Consider the following 19,261-nt stretch of genomic DNA (forward strand, 5'->3'; position numbering starts at 1 on the left):
AAAAAAAAAAAATTATTATTTGTTTGATGTCCAAGCATTAGTAGTCTGTTTGTTTTGGGGTTTTTTTTGAGGATTCTTTGACATGCAAAGAGCGTATGTTTAAGATCCTTTAGACATTGAGGTTTGTTTTCAGAGATTACTATCAAGAAAGTTTTTAGCATGATCTGTAGAATAGTGTGGTTTACATTGGGTGATGATTGTTTTTGCTATCCAGTACTGATCTTAAGTGCTTCCCTTTACAGATTTTGCTTTTCACAAACCTTCTCCTGAGTTCATAAGTTTGCTTGATGGGTTACTTCAAAAGGATCCTCAGAAAAGGTAAACTGCCTAATCCATGACAGCTGTTTATATTGTCACCTCTGGAGAAAATAATCATTGTGATGCTGTATGTATAGTATTTTGTAGATGAAAAAGAATGCAAAAAAATTTCATCCCTTGTATAAAAGAGCAAACTGTGCTTTTTCTTAGATGAAGATATATGGAATTACTGTTTTCATTAAGGGTATTTTTTGTTTGTTTGTTTTGTACCTGGTGCTAAATAGATAACTTTGTGACAGAATGATAGGCAGTTTGGAATTGGATGGCTTTGCTTTTCCAGAGCAATAGCCACCTGTATTTCATTAGGCTTTAACTTAAACCTGGTACAGTTCTATTGTTAAATAATTTAGAGCTATAAGTTGTAGGGTATGTCAGACAATTTACATGTGGGATTAACTCTGCAGTTTCCTTCATTCTCATAGCTCTGTTGTGTGAATTTTCTGTTCTGATTTAAGGCAAAAGTTTGTCCTGTAAGAAAACTTGCTTGTTGTCCAAATAGAAGCAAACAACAGGAATAACTGCTCTGTAGTGTCACTGTGTTCAAAACCTTGTCTGGTATGTGTCTGTGCAGTTGTACTTAGCCACTGCTTTTATGTTTGTTGCTTTTCCAAAGGCTGAATTGGACAGACCTATTGCAGCATCCATTCTGGAAAGGATCCTTTAGCCATTGTGGTGGTGGTTCTGCAGACAGACAGGGCACAAGCTTGAGGTACTGGAAGTTCAACGAATATTTCTTTTAGTAAATATAAGCAAAGATAAAATATATTTTATTGTCTGTACATTTTATATCTTTTGAACTTTTCTTACAATTTTCATGAAATAATGAATGGAGTTTTACACTATCCTGTAAGTGCTTTTGGGTGTTTAGGAATTGTATTAGCCTCTTAGTGTATTGCGCTGTCCATTCACTTTCAACTGACTCCTTCCTACTGGCTGTAGAATGTGTCGAAATTCACTTCCAAGCTAAATGCTCTCATTTTTATTTATATATTATATAATATTGTTGTATGAATCTGACTTGCAATTTTTTAACACTTTTGTAGAATCTTATAACTATGGGTCTGTTTTATCTTTGGTAAGTTTTTTTGTTTGTTTTTATGCATTAGGCTTACAGCTTCACAAAGCCTATCATTGCAGCATCTTAGAGCTGTGGTTCAGCCTTATGATCTTGCAAATGCAGCTGACCTATATTCTTTATTTATGACATGATTCATTAATCTAATAGTAGAGATTTTTTTCTAAATATTTAATACTTTACACTGCTACATATGCAGAAATGCCCAAACCTGTTGTACAAATGGTTTTTCTGTATTAAAAAAGTTAGTTTTCTTCTAGACTCCTGTTGCCTTGCTGGTTTTTGTGTTTCTAATTTTGAATTAGGACATTTAGCATTTTTTTTGTATGTTACTTTGTTATAAATGTTTGAAAGATACTTCAGGTTCCAATGTGGAGATCTAATGTCAAAATAGTTTTAGAATGCTGAGTGTTTTGTTATACCTACTTCAAAATTTTCTCTCATGTTTTTTAATATCTATTTCTGGTACCAGTGCTGCAGTATTTTTGTTATTAATGTTTCTTATAGTCTGAGATACAGCTTTTTGTCTTCTAATTTTATTACTGCTTTCACCTGCAAAAAAATTAATATTTAAAGTTTATATTGTAAACTAAGATTTTATTCAAGATTTTAGCAAGACATCCATCAACATCCTGATAGTGCTAATTTTGGGGAATTTCCAGAGAACCAGAGGAATCTTAATCTCCTGCAAAATATTGGGCTATTTGGCCATACTCTTGAGGTTATTCTAAGTCCTCTAAAATATGTGCTGATGAATGCACTAACTGAAAAATATGAAAATGTAAAACATTGGTTTGACATGCAAAAGAAGCTCAGTACTCTCTCTTTTCCAACTGTGAGGCCTATGTATCTATTTTCTTCTCAGTGTGGATTGGATTAATATTTGATATCCTGTAGAGCCTTCATTAAGGTTTTATGACCCAGTTCCATGTAAATAATATAAGGACATGTTAAAAAATGCCCAAACAACCAAAACCAATAAAATTGCATTCAAGTGTGACGGTAAAGGATTACACAAACAAAAACGTGGTTTTAATCTCGGCTACAGACTTCATTATTCATTAGGAGATAGATTTCTTGTGTCTTTTTCCTGTGAAGTTTAAAATGTCTGTAATGCTTTTAGTATTTCTTTAGTATCTCTTGTATCATGGGGTAATAATTTAACTTTTTTAGTGTCTTTCATTTAAGTTCTAATGATAGAATTTTTAATATTCTCCAAATTACTTGCTGTAAACTTATTTTTCATCATTGCCATTACCAATATAAAAAGTATGTGCAACACATATTTAAAGAGTGTTTTGTTCTAGAGAATGACTGCTAATCTTATGCTAACAATTGCAACAGATAATGGATATAATAATTTTTTTTATATAATCAATCCTCTTTTTTAAAAATCTGGAATTAATATCATTTATTAAACAGCAAAGAAGACACAGAGTTACCAGTTTCTTCTAGTGCCAAAGAGTCAGTGGATGATCATGAAAATCTAGATAACCTGTCATCCTCAAGGGCAGGTCTTAAATCATCAAGCAATTCTTTCAAAATAGGTAATATTGCTCATTATGTTATTTTTAGCTGTTTTATCAATCCTAACAACATATTTACTCCCTATGTTTTATTTGATTTTAACCTCTGATTGCAAGTTCACGTTATCTTTTCGGTAGAAACTCAGACTGAATTGCGGCCCAAAAGTGCAGCTGATGGTGAATCAAATGAATCCATATTTCTTCTCAGGTATGAAAACCTCCTTGTAGTCTTGTATGTTTGGTGTAGGTTTTTGTCTCTTCAAACATTTTATTATTATGACTATAACACTGTGTCTGTGTTGCCTTTTAAATTTTCTATTACCAGTTAAAAATAATAATAAAATACATTTGAAGAGCTGTGAAAACAGTGTGTATAGTTAAAGCTTATATGACTTTATTACTCTTATTTTTGAAAGTAAATTTTTGATTACTTAACTGTCTGTCTAAACAGAAAGCTAAAATTTGTTTAGATCTCTCTCTCTCTTTCTGTCTCTCTCTCTCTCTCTTTCTCCTTCTCTCTCTTCCCTCTCTTGGAGTACAATTGCTTTAAATACATAAGAATAAGCATTCAGCATATGATCTGTTAATAAATTCTTCCTGTAGCTTTTCTTTGCAAGGTATTGGTAAGAGTCTATTAGGTACTACATGTGTATAAAATAAAAGATAGTGATTAATTTAACAGTGATTTGTTTTAGTTGAGGCCTGATTCTGAAACTTTGTACTAGCTTTCAAGCCAAGAAGATTGTCTAGTGAAATACTTTTCTTGTCAACATCAAGCAGAAATATTCCAGTTTGAAAATATTCTTTTAAGCTTCTTGCATAACCTGAAATAGAGCTTTTGTACATCATACTGTGTACAGAAGTTATTTTAGTTGGTTTTATTAAAGTATTAATTCTCATCTCACTTATAATTTTTCTCACTTATAATTTTCATCACACTTAAACATATGTTATTAGTAATTTCAAGTAGCATTTGATTTAGCAAGCTGATCAAATGAAAGGCTACAATGGGAATGCAAATATCTTTTTAGCAATGTAATTTATTTAAAAATACGTTAAAAACAAAATTTGAAATTTAATGCAAACAGCTAAAAAATCTGTTCTGAAATTCTCTTTGCATCAATGATATAACTTCTGAAAGCAGTGTATGTGATGTCTAGCAAAATATTAAAACATTGAAGTGAAAGAAACTTGCTTACCTGGCACTTGGAATCAGAATTTAATTAGCTGCTGGAGCAGTTAATAAGCTTTTAACAGCAGTGGCTTCTTCTGCTTGTGAAAATGGAATAGATCTCATTCATTTTAACTAGGTTAATTCAGCAATCTCTTGTCTTGTTTTAAACTGAGAAACTGTCTGAGAATTGAATCTGTATCTCAAACGTATATGAAAGCAAATTAGTTGAGTAGATTGAAAAAAATATATTTAACAAATCTACGTGTTTGGAATCATTTGTCCAGCTTCCTAGCTAGAAATCATGGATTTTTTTTGTTTAGGAACTAAAATTCCAAGAACATCCTGATACATTTTTTTTACCATAAATGTCATATGTTTACTGAATATTTAATATGTTTTTGTGTAGGTAATATTTTGGCATTCCTTCATTGTGCCCTTTAATTTTAAATTTTTGTTGCAAATAGATGGAAGGTGAAAATGATTATGTTAATCATTTGATCACTGATTTCCTGAGTGTCTTTAATTTCGTTTGTTGTTTGTATTTTTAATTTAGTTGTTTTTTCTAATAAATCTGATTTTCAACTTAATGTGTCTATTACTTTCTGCTAATCAAGAAAACATGTTCATTCAAAGCTGTTGATTTAACTAGTCTTCTGGCCTGCCAATCATGATAATTCTAAAGTTGATTTAAAATGTTTTAATTTATTGTGTACTATAAACTCCAAGTTCACTAGAAGCATTATGACAATTGCAACTTGGCAGTATTCTAGTCTCTCTTAATTTTCTAATTAATTGACAGGGTTTTAAAAAGGAAAAGGTAAACCCAGTTCCCAAAATGATACACAAATTGATATACAAAAATTAGGAAGTTTTTAATTTCCATTACTTAGCCAAAACTTGTGTATGGTAAGAGAATGACATAAAATACATTGCAATTTTTTGTCAAGTTAATTTGCTTTGTGTGTTTCTTTTATTAGGAGTTAAGATAAGAATGGTTTAGCCTCCAGTTTGGAGTCATTTTAGCTGAGAAAATAATCAAATTACATTCATTTGATAACTACAACAAAATACCATCTTCCCTTTTCTAACCAGCAAAGAAATCCTAACCTTGTCAGAACACATTTAAAGACAGAAAAGTCATGTTTAGTTAGTGAATCAGGCAGAACATAGTGTAAGTTATGTTAATCAGTTTTGAAAGTTTGCTGACATGAAAGTTCCAAAAGAGCAACAAAAAAGTAGTTTGCAATGAAGCTTAATCTGTAGTTTCTATTGGTTTTTAATTATTTTTTCTTTCTTTTGCTGAAGTTCTCGTCCCACACCTAGAACTAACTCTGCAGTAGAAATATGTGATGCTACTACTGTCCCAATCAAAAATTCTTCACAAGGAGATTCATGGTTGAAAAAAGTGAGTAAAAAGTTTATATTGAGGGGTGGTGGTATCTCTAGTTAGAATACCAGCCTGAAGTCTGTGGTAAAGTTAACTTTTTTTTGCATCCTTCCATAATTAAGTGTGCAAGTTGTTTGAAAAAAATACTTGCAGAACTTCTATGTAGGAGTTAAGAAAGATTCTTAGTCTCCTTTTTTTTGCCCTAGTGCATAAAAGACAAGTTGTCTTCTTTCTTCTCAATCTACATTTTGACCTAATACTTTTTCTTTCAATAAGTTTCTTTTACTATAATTTGTAGTTGGTTCTATTTGCTGTTACATAAATAAAAAGCAAATTAGAATATGTTTCCATGGTCAGACTGCTTGGTATAATGTTGAAATGAAATATTTTGTGAATAAACATGATTAACTCTTTTTGGGTACAAAACAGATTTTAAAAAAACCTTGTTCTTCTTCTAGGCTGAAAATGTGTGCTCAAGTCAGCAGGATATGGAGTCAAAATTGAAAGAGCTCATTTACACTGAATCTGATCTTACCGTGACACCAATCATTGACAATCCAAAGGTATAGCAAAACAAAATATATGATTCAGGAACTTGTGGTTGAAACTATTTTTGCAGATAAATTTTTAATCAGGGTGAAACTCCTTTCCTGTATTTTATAGTTCTCATTTTAAAGTAGTTCCACCCAGTTTTCTGGCAAGATTTCATACAGTTTTTTGGCAGTCTTTATAATCCTATTGTGTTGCTTATTTGGAGGAATGAGTTATTTTGGGATTGAATAATAGTATTAAATAATATCTTACAAGAAATAGAAGCTGCTAAATGCTGTGTTCAGTGCTTTTGTAGATTTGTTTTCTGATAACTTGCCTTGATATCTGTTACTTAAATGAACACAAAACTTTGGTTTGTTATACTCAAAACACAGCCATCTATGAAACCTTCTAGATTAGGAGTTAGCTATTTACAGAATAACATTTGTTACTCTTTAGTGTGATAATGTTTCTATTGAACATAAATTTATTTTCCCTCTTGAAGAAAACCTGAGGTTGCAGCAAATGTCCATCTTATTTCGGTTGTACGGATTCTAATGTACTAACAGTGTGTAATGAATCTCCTGAGCAGGGAATTCACACTTAAGTTTGACTATGAAGAGCAAATCAAAAAAGATTCAGTGCTCTGCACTGCAATGACAATGTAATGTGCATTTATAGGCAGATGTATTGGTAGAAAGAATGATAGGCAAGAGCCCCTTTATTCTTCCTTTTGTTTCTGTGCCAGAAAAAATTAAGCAGTCTTAGCAACTTTACTCAGTAAATTACTGATGTGGAGAATGCAAGATGATTTTTCCCTGCAAGTAAGCATGTAAACTCATTAGGAATGTCTTACAGCTTTTAATTGCTGTATTGCTTTAGTATTAACAATTATTTTGGTTTGTTTTAATGGATTTCTTAACACTTTCAAAACCTAAAATTCTTACATGGCTAGAAAATAATACTCTTTTAATATGTTTGGGGTGAGACACATCCTTCCTAGTGGAGACTTTGAAAGTTAATTATATGTTTGAATGCTATCACTGTTTATTTCTCAGTTCTGTCTCAAGACTCTGACACAAAGCCTTAGTCCTTCACTGCTTCTCTTCTTACTACAAGTATAAGAGATGAGATTAGGGGTAGGTGCACATACTGATGTGCACATGTAGACTAATCTCCTTACCATGCAATGCCAGACTCAGCATTAATGCAAAATGGCCTGCTAAGTTCCAGGGACATGTAATCAGTCATTGCCTGCTTGATGATGACTCTGTAGTCTGCTTTTCAGACTTAAGGATGACACTGACACCTGGCAAATCTGAAGAGCTTGCAATTTAATCTCCTGGAAAGGGATTTGCTAGATGCTGGCAGAATTTTAAAAGCTGAAATGTCAGCTTAAATTGTAAAATTTCCCTGTGTTCTGCAGATCTGTGGAATTGAAGACCTTTTTAAGAAAATAGCTCTCTACTTAAGCTTAGACTTCTTCTGTCAAAGGCTAAATTCCATTACACAGTTGCCTTTTTAAAAGTTCTTTATTTACTGAAAATCACACTCAAATGCTCAGTTACTGAGCAGTCATCCAATTTTGTGATCTACAAGAAAATGACGGTTTTGCAGGGAAACAAATCTCTATTCCTTATGAATGATTAGCTGTTGATAATATGACTTTTTGTATACATGAGTGGTCTAGTGTATACATGTATTTACTGTATGGCAATGAATTGCTAAAACATTTTGTGAGTTATCACCTGCATAGTTCCTTTCAGTAGCTTTTGAAACCCAAATGCAGGTATTTTTCTGCATACAACCAAGATAAAAATGTAAACTGAAAAAATCCTGTGATTTTGTAATCCCATTTTAAAAATTACTTAAATGGAAATACTAGCTATATAATGATATAAAAAGCATAGAGTTAAATCTCAGATATTTGCTTGGGAGAAATACATACCAGAAAACAATGGAAAATTCCTCAGTAATGAGCAGTAGCATGTACACCCATCCTGTACAAATTTTGCATCTTTGTATTCGCACGTTCATCTACTTAGAGATTTTCTAGGAATGCATTAAAACTAGTTGTAATGTGTTTGGTTTTTTTCCAGATAATGAAGCAAGTACCAGTTAGATTTGACCCGAAAGCTTTACACATACCAGCATATTCAGGTATGGATCTGCTGAATATTCCAACAAGTTCTGCATGTGCTGCTGTAACTCATTATTGCAAGACCTGTAACCTCCCCTTGTAGATGATACATGGTCACAGTTTCAGAACTCTTAATTATTCTGAAACTATTATTGTGTATGCTGTGTTTTTACCTAGACCAATTTTGAGTAGCCTTTGCAAGTACAAACACTTAAATGATACTCCTTTCTCTTCTGTTTCTTGAGTTACAAACCTGTGCTCAAAACTTTTGCCACGAGGCAGTCATCAGTGTTTAGTGTGGGAAAATCAGAATATTTTCTTTCAACTGAGAGATTTAAACTGAAATACTCAACAATTGACAAATTGTTGTTACAATTTGACAATTTCAGGCAAGCAAGGGGCAACAAGATCTTAAAATGTGCAATGTTGATCAGCTACAATACTAGGCAGCCTTGCCAGTCCTACCTTTAATCACGAAATGTTATGGCACTCATGTCCCAAAAGATAATGTGAAGTTGTTTGGGGTTTGTCTTTTTGTTGTTAATTTTCAATGTCTAGAAATATTTCTGAAAACTAAAGTCGGTTCATTGTCATGAGTGTAACAATTATTCCTATGGAACATTTGCTGTCGTCATTTTAAGGAAAATACTGGACTGTGCTTGAAGAGGGATATCAGGCAGATATGTAGTCCTTCTAGAATTGACATAGCACCTCTTCCTAGGCATAAGAGTTCATCTTTCCTTTCTATAAAGAATGTATTTTGAAGAGTTAATTTGTAGAAGAAATTTTATGTTTGGAAAGAAAACAACTCAATCTCCCAGTCAAGACTGTAATCAAAAATATTTTTAATTTGATCAATCCAAAAATTATCAGATTCCAGTGCATAAGGGAAATATTATGTTTCATATTACATTTAAGTAGTTATCACACTGATGTTCTGATATGTCTAACTCTTGTTAGTATTTATTTATTATGAGACAGTGCTTTTTATGGTTGTAATGCTTTCAGAGTTGTAGCTTTCTTCTGGACAACTTTCTGCTTGTTTTTTTGAAGATACTGAATTTGGTGCTGCTTATCAGTAACGATTAAAGATAAAATGGAAAAATTTCAATGAGTACCTGAAAGCCAAACCTGTTTTCACCTCTACCCATGTATATTTGCCTGCATTAGAAGGTGTCATTACTTAGGTGTAAATTGGGCTAGAAGACAGAAAACATGCTTTTAAATAGTCTATACTAGAGCATATCAGGTGGCTTGTAAGTTATTAATTAATAACTACCAAAGCAGAGGGAATATATGGCTTCTAGATTGAAATTACCTGTTTAGACTGATAAGGAAGTCTTAAAAAATCTCAATTCATGTGCAGTAGTCAATGAATTGAACCACAGGATATATGTTAATTGTCCATGTGACTTGATTTCTTTGTTGCTCTTTTGGAAGTCATCCATGTCCTGATTTGCTGAGGCTTAGCTAGGTGGATACCTACCTGTAGGAGTTATTATACATGTTTTCAGTTTATTTATTGTGAACAGATTTCACTGATTTTTGTTAGGTTTTGTCTCAAATTTACTTATAGGAAACTGCACTTACTTATTAAGAATTAGTAATGATGAAGGATAACTGCTACCTTTCCTAAATATAATGCCAATAAATGTTCCCTTAAATGAAGGACTTAGCAGGCTTGCACTTTCAAAAATATTTTGAGGTTTCCGTTGCTGAATTTTTATCCTTTGTTTCTCTTCTTGCTTCCTGTTTGATTTCTGTTGTCTTCAGACATGAATTCTAACATGCTTCTTTACTATTTTAAGTCTTAAAATTATGATTAGATTCAAACTTTGGAACTTAGTTATTCATGGTGATCTTACTTAGCAGTGTGTTAAAACTACATTAAAGATCCATTATCTTTAAATGTTTGTTCTCCTCTCATGGTTAGTTGAGAAGTTGTCATCTATGAAAGATGTGGACTGGAATAACTTTGTGAAAAGAGTGTGTTCCATGCTTGAATCCAGCGAGAAGAATACAGGAGCAGCACGTTCTAAACTGAACTTACTGTACTATCTGTGCACTTTGGTTGTCCACAAGGAGATTGCAAACAGGCTAATTAGCTCTCAGCTGGTAAGTAATAAGGCTTTGAAGGAATCAACATAGTTTACATGTTTGCCATTGTATCAAAAATTAGCTGCTTTTAGTTATACTTGAAAAAATCAATGGTCTACTGGCAAAAATATGATGTTGATTAAAGTAAAAAACCAACAAAAAATTATTAAATTCCATGTTAGGCTTTTTAAAAGAGCTCAGTAAAACTAATTAGTTGTCTTAGATTTACTTATAGTTTTGTTGCGTTAGGGAAAATGTTGGGGTAAAAATTAACCTTTAAGAAGAGTGTAAAATAATTCATGATGAAAAGTTAGTCTTTGTAAATCATTAAGTGGCAGATGATACTGTAAAGAGTTCATGTATGAATTATTAAATTAATTTTATTTGGTAATATGTCTGTAAAGAATAGCAAGAAGGCTTTCTAAAGAACAGGCAGTAAAACTTTCAGGAAACAGGCCTTCAAAGAGTGAGCATGCTCTCTGAAGAATCTGTTTTGGTGTTTCACATTTCAAAAACAATCTTCTACCAGACAAACAGTTTCCTTAATATGCTCTATGGTGATTTAACATATTTCTTCAAGTCTTGCATGTGCAGAAGAGAAACAGACTTATTTCCCCCCCCCCTCCCCCCCCCCATTATATAAAAACATTACAGAAGCTATCTTAAGATGAGCACTTTTATCTTAAGATGAGCACTTTTCATTTTATTTAATAGCAAGTAAATTACTTTGCTCTCCTGCATTTGTAGTAAGGGACCTAAGTTAAAAGCTGAGATGTGTTACTGTTGGATGTAGGATACTAAAGGCAGAATTGCACTACCAAAAAACTGGATGAAGAGCATTTAGGTTGGAAGCAGTGATAGGTCTTATGCCATAACATTCTTGTGAAAACCAGAAAGAGAATTGCTGGGATATGTATTCTATTATCACTGGAGAATTTGGAGCAACGGGAGCAATAGTCCAGTAACTGAATAGCCAATTAACAGAACATTTTGGAAATTAGTTTGTAATTATGCAGTTTGATTCTTAAATGGCTGATTATGTATGTTAACATTCATTATTCTGGTAGTTGCCAACTATTTTGATACAGAATTATTTAATATTTGTTTTATAATACTATGTGATGATCTCTGTGCTTGTAGGTGAAAGAATCAGACCTTTTTTCTATAAATAGTGTTATTCAGAATGAAAGAAAATTCTGACATTCAGCTATATGCTTAGTAGTTTAGTTTAAGGCAAAAATATAGAAAAAATAATATTTTTCTATTCAGGCTGTTTTATTTCTTTAATCAGGGTTTGCACAATATCTGCAGTATTTGTCTGTGATAATTCTCTTAGCAAATGTTATCCAAACACATTTTTATGAAATTACTGATATTTTGATTTCTTGTTTATCATTTGGAACTATCAGATCATTGAGATTCACTGATGTTTATTTGTCTTCTTTAAACGATAGTTTCCTATATTGATACAGCAATTGCGTGCAGCTGCCAACTGGGATGTGTAAGTAACAATTATTTTCAATTAATATGTTCAAATACAGACTTGTTGCTGAATTTTATTAAAGATATTTGTTAACAGGTTATTTGAGGAGATTTTTGGCCTGTCAGACTGCTGTGGTATCTGACTGGAAGCATGATGATATAAAGTGGAATTTTTTCATATTGAATTAATATGTTAATTCTACAGGACCAAAGATTATAGAAAAACTCTAAAATTTTATGTAGATAACATAGAACTTAGTGCATCAAAGAGAGTTTCTTAAAATCACTAAATAAAATGCCACAACACAGTAAAATAACTATAATGGCAAGTCTCCCCCTCCTAAATCTGTCATGAATAGTTCAATGTGATAGTGCCCTCTGCTGTTTCTTTTATAAAAGTTGATTTTATTATTCCATTTTTTTCTTTAAATGAAACATTAAAAACTGATTTGCTGATGCAGATTTAATTTCTCTTTTGTCCTCTATCCTGAGAAGTCTAAATTATCTGCAGGAGTTTTCAGTATTATATAAAACCTGAACATGAGCATGACTATTAGTAATCCTAACAAACTAAAGAACTTTCACACTTCAGAGCTAGAGCAAAGAAATGTCTTTATGCATATATTTACTGCTAAATTGGGCTGAAACATTGAAATCTTTGTATCAATCTTTATTGATACAAAGAAAAGAGAAATAAGAAGATCTGAGCTGTAAATAGGACACCAAATTTTTCTGCCCTTAGCAACCTGTGTAGAATATAAACAAGATATAATTGTTTTTGTAGTATTTTTATAATATATTTCCTACACCTACAAAATATTTATTTGATACACAGACGTGCTAACATTGCTCGAGTGATTGGTTTACTGGCATTGCACACATCTGAACTTGAAGAAAATGTACCTGTTTCTGAGGTAACTTTCTTTTTTTTTTTTTTTCCAGCTGGGAGTTTTTTAATGCTTTTACTAGTCATATCAGAAGCTTTCACAGCATTCATTGTTTTGACCCCCCCTGCTTTATTTTTAACTCATATGTGTAAAGTGTATATGATCAATTAATTAAATGTATAAATTTACCAGTTTATTCCATGTAGTTGTAGTTCTGATCTTTACTAACCTGTGACCACCAATGATAAAACTAGCATTTTTCTCTTCTTTTCATAAAATCAAGTAGTCACAGTCATACTTTGTGCGTGTGGAAGAAAAAACTGTTGACACATTTGGTTATCCTGAAATGTAATTATTGTAAATAGTACAAAATAGTACAACTGATTCTTAGAGAATTTTTTTCAAAAAATAATTTTTTGAGAGGGACTAATCTGAGGTTTCTCACAGTTCTTGAAGAATGTGTCTAATGAAGGGGAAGTAATTTTCTTTGGAGAAGAAAAGCATTTTTAGTTCTTGTTTGATATTACATGGTCAGTAGCTGACTTAAACTGGAGACTGATTAGGTTAAGTGTCTTACTGTCCTTTTCTCACATGTGACACATGCACACAGATTGTGAAATCTTGACAGTGTGTGCTATTTAATGTCTGTTTCAAGTGTGAATGTGAACATCATTTCTTCTTCATGAGGTGAAGCCGGAACTTCAGTTTAGTGAGTGTTTGAATGTAAGACCCAACTGCTAAACACAAGCCATAAATAGGCCTGCATGCTGTGCAGATCTAGTGTAGGAAAATACGATTAGTGGTCAATACCTGACTCTTTTGGAAATGCAGCTAAGGAAGTTTTTGCTGGTTTAGGTACCTCTGGTTTCTTCTTAATGAATATTAGAAATTATTATCTTGCTATGTTGCCATTAACGTTGCCATTCTGCAGTGAAAGCAGAACTCAAAATATTATTGTTGTTACCTAGTGTTTGCTGTTTGTTTTGTGAAGTTCCAAAGTGGAACATAAGTCCTTATAGTTAGTCACTGCAGTTTGGTAAAAGTCTTCAATACTGACAGTTTCACAGCAATTGAATTCCTGGTCACAATTTAAGTATGCTCTTTCATGTGGTAGATTTTTTTTCTGATATTTAACTTTTTAAAGTTAAAATTCTCAAAAGTAATTTTGAGATGTCCCTATGGCTTTTGGCTTCAGGTGTTTGTTCAGGTGGCTAGCAGTAATATGTTTAGCAATAGCTAAACACAGCAATAGCTAAACATATTTCCCTAGCTTCCTAATTTCCATCAGAAAACACATATCTGAGTCAGCATTTGTGTTTAAAAGCAATAGACAGAAGTAGTTATATGTTGCCACAGGCTCCCAGCTGGGTAATGATTAGCATTGACTCCATGATTGTCAGCAGGCTGATCAATCACTTTATTATTCTATACTTATTAAGAAACCCATTGCCCTTACAGATGCAATACAGGGGGACCCAATTGGTCCTTCCATCTAAACACCATCACCATTGGCCAATTAAGAAACCACCCTTTGATAAACAAATCTCCATAAACAAAACTCCAACAGGTGCAGCAAGTGAAGATAAGAACTGTTTTTATTCTTTTGTCTGATCTTCTCACAGCCTTCCCCAGGACAATGCCTGGGAAAGTTGTGCATTGCTCTCTGTGGCCAGAGATCTGCTGCCACAGTTATGCATTGACCTGTAATATTATTTTGTTCAAAATATTTCCAGTGCTTTTGTTTATTTGAACATACAAGTCATTCACAAATGAAATTTAGCATTTTTAGAAGTATCTGTATACGTCAAGAACCAAGTCCAAGACCAGTGACATTTAAACTGAAGGACTAGAATGGAAAATTAACTTTAGTTTTACCTTTCTGGCCCCATTCTTATGTTAATTAAAATTACTTTTTATATACATTCATTGAGAAAATAAGGAGTTTTAAAAAAATTAAAAGGTCTGAGTTAAAAATGCATCTACTGTGCTTTATATAATGACATTTATTCCAAACTTTTTTCTCTCAAAGTAATATCTCTGAACTAAAAAATATTTTAGTTCTTACACAAAATTAGAATGAGGAAAAAAACATTGAATTCTAATGTCTTCATGTGTTCAAATTTATTTTTGCATATATAATGTAAAATCAAATAACTGTAGGCAGTACACAAAACTCAGTAGTTCATTTATAGGAAAAACAGGAAGGAGTCATTTAGGAATTTCTCATCTAGAGATGTACTCCCCTCTGCTACCCTCAGAGGAATCTGTGGGTTGGTTGAACATTCTTGTTAACTGTCAGCTATTTTATGTTGTATGATGCTTAAAAAACCCCACCACAAAGCCAACCTTTCTATCAGCATTATATACAGAATTAAATATAATGCTGTAATTTATCCTCTCATATGAGCCACCTGATGCTCCAGGTGAAGTTTATTGGTGGCAGTTGTGATTTAGGAAATGTCAGTATCAAGTGTCTTGAGCTGAACAACATAATCTAAAACGACACCCTGCGATCCAGGCCTTACAGTCTGAAGATATGGGACATCTGTATAGGAGACCTGTCTCTTGGTAGGGTTTTTTGTGTTTTCCTTCCTCTTCTATTTCTAGTACCTTCTAATTTGATTTGAGAACTGTTTAATTTTTTGACCTGTTAAATAGAAGTGATCTCCTTTAGCTCCTAAATTTGTTCCCAAGTGTGAAAAGTCAATTGAGAGCTTGTGAACATGTGATTTTGGAATTATTTTTGCCCCATATATGTGCTGTGCGATTTACATCAAGCTTTCTTTCTGGTTGTTATCACTCAGTCATGGCCCCTTTACAGTTTTTTTTGTTACCTCATTATACAGTCATCACTTGTGATTTCTTTTGTACTTTCAAAGTAGCACAGGACCTGGTAGAGACTCGTGCAGGTTGCCACTGTTGGCCCTTACATATTAAAAAGCTAACTCTTTATTTCTACCCCCTACTGCCTTCTACCCTCTTAGACATTTATTTAAGGATAGTTCCTCTATCCTTGAGGTTGAATCAGTACCATTACATTTTTGTTGTTGATGTTGTTAAAATGGTTTTATAAATAGTAGTAGCATTAATCCCTAAAGAGGCAGAAAAATTTTAGAAAAGAAGAGAAGCCTCAACCTCATTTTACAGGCTAAAATAAACTTTCACATAATGCATGTGAAAAGCCTTTAATTTATTTGTCTTTGAAAAATTAATGTTTTGGGTTTTTTAAAGGTTTTTTTTTTCAAGCAAGAAGGGCACAGCAGTTTCCTTTGAATATAACCACCAGAGGTCACTAAAACACAAAATAAAATGCAACGAAAACTACTGTTTTACAGACTAGAGAAGTAGGGAACTGTGTACTATCTTTATTCTGCTGATGCATTCGAGTATGTAAGTCATATTAGAAAAAATTAGAATAAATGAATATTTATATCTGTAAATTCAATTGTGGTTGATCTATTTCCGGTTAAGTATTTTTAAGAAGTATAGTGCATTGATTAGAAAAAATGACACTGATCTTACAATACAGTAGAGGAATTGATCTCTTGTATAACTGCAGATGAAGACATTTTATGTGAAATTTCTTCTCTTGTGCAGCTGCAAGAAAAGATTTTAATAGGTCATATGTTTTTTCCTGACTTAATATAATTTTTCCCCCTTACAATTGCCCTTTATAAATCCGAAACATAATTTCCTCTTATTTATTGCTAGTTATCTTAGGAAAACACCTGAACTTTAAAGTTTTATTTTTGTATTTAGATTTTGAAACTGGTTATTAAAATTCAGTGAAAAAACCCCATTCTTTCCAGGATTCTGTTCTTCATCTTACAGGAAAAAAATTCTTCCATAGTTAGGAAGGCTTGTTTTGATGTAGATCTCATTTGGTGAGATATATATTAACAGAAGCTATTGTCCTTTCCTTTCTGTAAATATACTGGCCCTTTGCCACCTAGGATGCTGCCACTCTGATGTGACATTTCAGACTCAGTCTTTTATTTTACTAAGAGATGGTACAGCAACTTAACAGTTTGCCTCCATGTCAGGGAGCCGTGTCCTTCTCTGTCTGGAAGGACACCACCCTGTAGTTGTTCTATGTCTGGCCTTTTTGGTGGCAAAATCTAGTTCTTTTCCTTGCCTTTCCCAAATTTGCTAAATGGGGATATCAATCTCACCCTGTGGCCTAGGCAGTTGTGCTTGTTTTTTAACAGACCTCGATCCACTGCTCTGCTGATTATTTAAAGGGTTCAGACAACCTGGTGCAGCCTTCACACTGCAAGCTTCTTTGCAACCTTTGGTTTAATGTATTTCACAGACAAATTAATAAATTGTATAGCCCATGAAGGATCACAGCATATCAGAATGTCTTCATAAAACTAGCTTTGATTGCTTTGTCAAGGTGGTGAAATATCCAGATTTCTGTTTTCATCCAAACTGAAACTCCATTTAATTTGAGCCTTTTAATTTCTGACCTTTTATTAAAGTACAATTTAGTGGTTGTTTTCCACAGCTGGAAAGCAGCTATATTATTACAGGTGTAGTTTTATGACCTGTTACTCTTATATATACTCTAGCCAGCTCATTGTGTCTACTTGCTCAAGGTCTACAGTTTGTTGTCGTTCAAATTCTTACAGAATGCCAATTTTAAGTCAATTTCCTAGCTTAACCTCTCTGATAACTCCTGTTTCTATGCCTAACATGTCTGCTCATATTGTAGTGATTTCAAATAAAAGTGGTTTGATTCAGCCATTTATTCCACAACTATTTAGTTTTAAGTTGTTTTATTGTAAAATTACTTTATAAGTCTTCTCAAAAATTATTATAATTTTAGTGTATCCTTGTTTTCTCCAAGGGCCCTTTCCTTGTTTTGATCTGTCTTATATGGAAAAAAAACCAACACAGAACAAAACCCACCCAAATTAAAAAAATCTGTAGTCAGGAGATAAAATCTGTAGGACAATGTGTATGAGTATTTACAGATGTTCATATATACACACATATTTTGTAACTTGAATAAAACTTTACAGTTATCTTTCTGACATAATCTGGATTGTCACTTAAAACTTTCATAACAGTGAGAGGGGTTCCATTAAAGTTTTTTGAATGACTTCTAGTAAACTTTCAACCTATATAAAAAATTTATTCAATTTATTTTCAACAACCTGGTTCATTGAATTAAAACTTGCATACTTGCCTGGGGCACGTGGAAGGAAAACAAATGAAAAATTGACATTTATCAGGTAAGTTAACAGAAACTCATGGTGTGTTTGAGAAAAGTCCTTCTGAATTAATAAACATAAAATGGAAATATAATTAAATTAACAGTGCATATATATCAAGCATGGCAATTCTGGATTATTGGAGAAAATATTAAGACCTTTTATCATAACTGAAGATCCTTCTTTTTCCTCTCTCAAAAAAATATTTTTATCAATCTAATTAATTTGGCTTGCTTTATGTTTGAAGTCCAAAGCAGGCTGGTAGTAGAAAACAAGGAAATTTTCAACTAGGAAGGAGAAAACATATATTGCTGATTGCAGGATTAAATCACTTTTTGCAATTTTCTTATATTAATTGCCTGACTGAAGCAAAGACTCTACCATTCTAAAAGATATTTAATTGACACTGTTTTCATAGTCCATTAAATTTACTCTATTTTCTTTGATGTGTGTAATGGTATATTTTTCCATTAATATGATGTCAGTGGTGCTGCCAGTAGATATGTTTGTAGTTATTTTCAGTTTAGTTCTTATGACAGTAAAACTGCTGTGTTGTTTTTAGTTTTTTCTACAATTCTGTTATTTTTGGGATGGTGATCTGTGCCTCTAGGATGCTTTCCTTCAGCAAATAAATATTTATGTCTCTGGAAGTGATATGTATATATGTCATATTTGTCATATACACTGAAGATACGTTTGGGGTATGAAAGGCTGGGTGAACTAGATGGAATAGAGTTTCTGTAGTTAAAATAACTTAGCAGAAACATTTTTTTTCCTGTGGAAGGCATGAAATATTTGCTTTCCTTACATTGCTACAGTATCAGCAGAAGCATCAAATACAAACAGAAAAAGAAATGGGCAGTTGTCATTCTGTCCATGAGCAAGAGAGACCACATGGAAAAAAATCTTGTGCCTAAGCTTCTTGACATAAAACAAATTATTTTTTCCATTAGCTTTGGAAGACAAGCGACAATATTTAAGGCCTTAAATATTTTCTGACATTATTCTGATATTGTTTATGTGATGTTTGCAGAGTCACATCATATAATATTGCAATTCTTTGTGGTATGCTCTAGGTTCCTTTCTTTTTAAATAAGATTTTTTTATTAGACATAGCTGAGAATTTGGTTTTAATGTATTTTTTGGTACTTTAATTTTCTTTTCCACCAAGCAACTTAGTGTCTGTGGAAGTTGTTGTGCAATTTGCACACTGAACTGTTTAGTTCTTACAACGAATTACATACCTTAAAGAATTAACGTGAAAGAGAGCCTTTCTTCCACCTCCATTTGTCTTGCACTTGGGAATTGATCCTATCATAGGCTAGGAACCAAAGAAAATAATCCAGCCTTTTCCTCTAAAGCACTTGCTTGATTGACACTATTAGGCTACAGCATGTTTTTGTGATAGAAATTGCACACTGGTAGTAG

At 32.7% G+C, this 19,261-nt stretch overlaps 1 protein-coding gene across 1 annotated transcript in view; it reads left to right on the plus strand.

Annotated features, from left to right (window-relative positions):
* Positions 1-19,261, plus strand: part of ULK4 (unc-51 like kinase 4) — a 210,172-nt gene that overhangs the window by 10,680 nt on the left and 180,231 nt on the right. Inside the window, exons 8-17 of the mRNA XM_059474664.1 lie at positions 243-318; positions 932-1,027; positions 2,816-2,940; positions 3,058-3,127; positions 5,399-5,498; positions 5,939-6,043; positions 8,111-8,171; positions 10,085-10,266; positions 11,703-11,749; positions 12,566-12,644. Coding sequence (XP_059330647.1) covers positions 243-318; positions 932-1,027; positions 2,816-2,940; positions 3,058-3,127; positions 5,399-5,498; positions 5,939-6,043; positions 8,111-8,171; positions 10,085-10,266; positions 11,703-11,749; positions 12,566-12,644 — 941 coding nt within the window. The remainder of the gene's footprint in view (positions 1-242; positions 319-931; positions 1,028-2,815; positions 2,941-3,057; positions 3,128-5,398; positions 5,499-5,938; positions 6,044-8,110; positions 8,172-10,084; positions 10,267-11,702; positions 11,750-12,565; positions 12,645-19,261) is intronic.

The sequence above is a fragment of the Ammospiza nelsoni genome, chromosome 1, assembly GCF_027579445.1.
Source record: "Ammospiza nelsoni isolate bAmmNel1 chromosome 1, bAmmNel1.pri, whole genome shotgun sequence".
Classification (NCBI taxonomy): Eukaryota; Metazoa; Chordata; class Aves; order Passeriformes; family Passerellidae; genus Ammospiza; species Ammospiza nelsoni.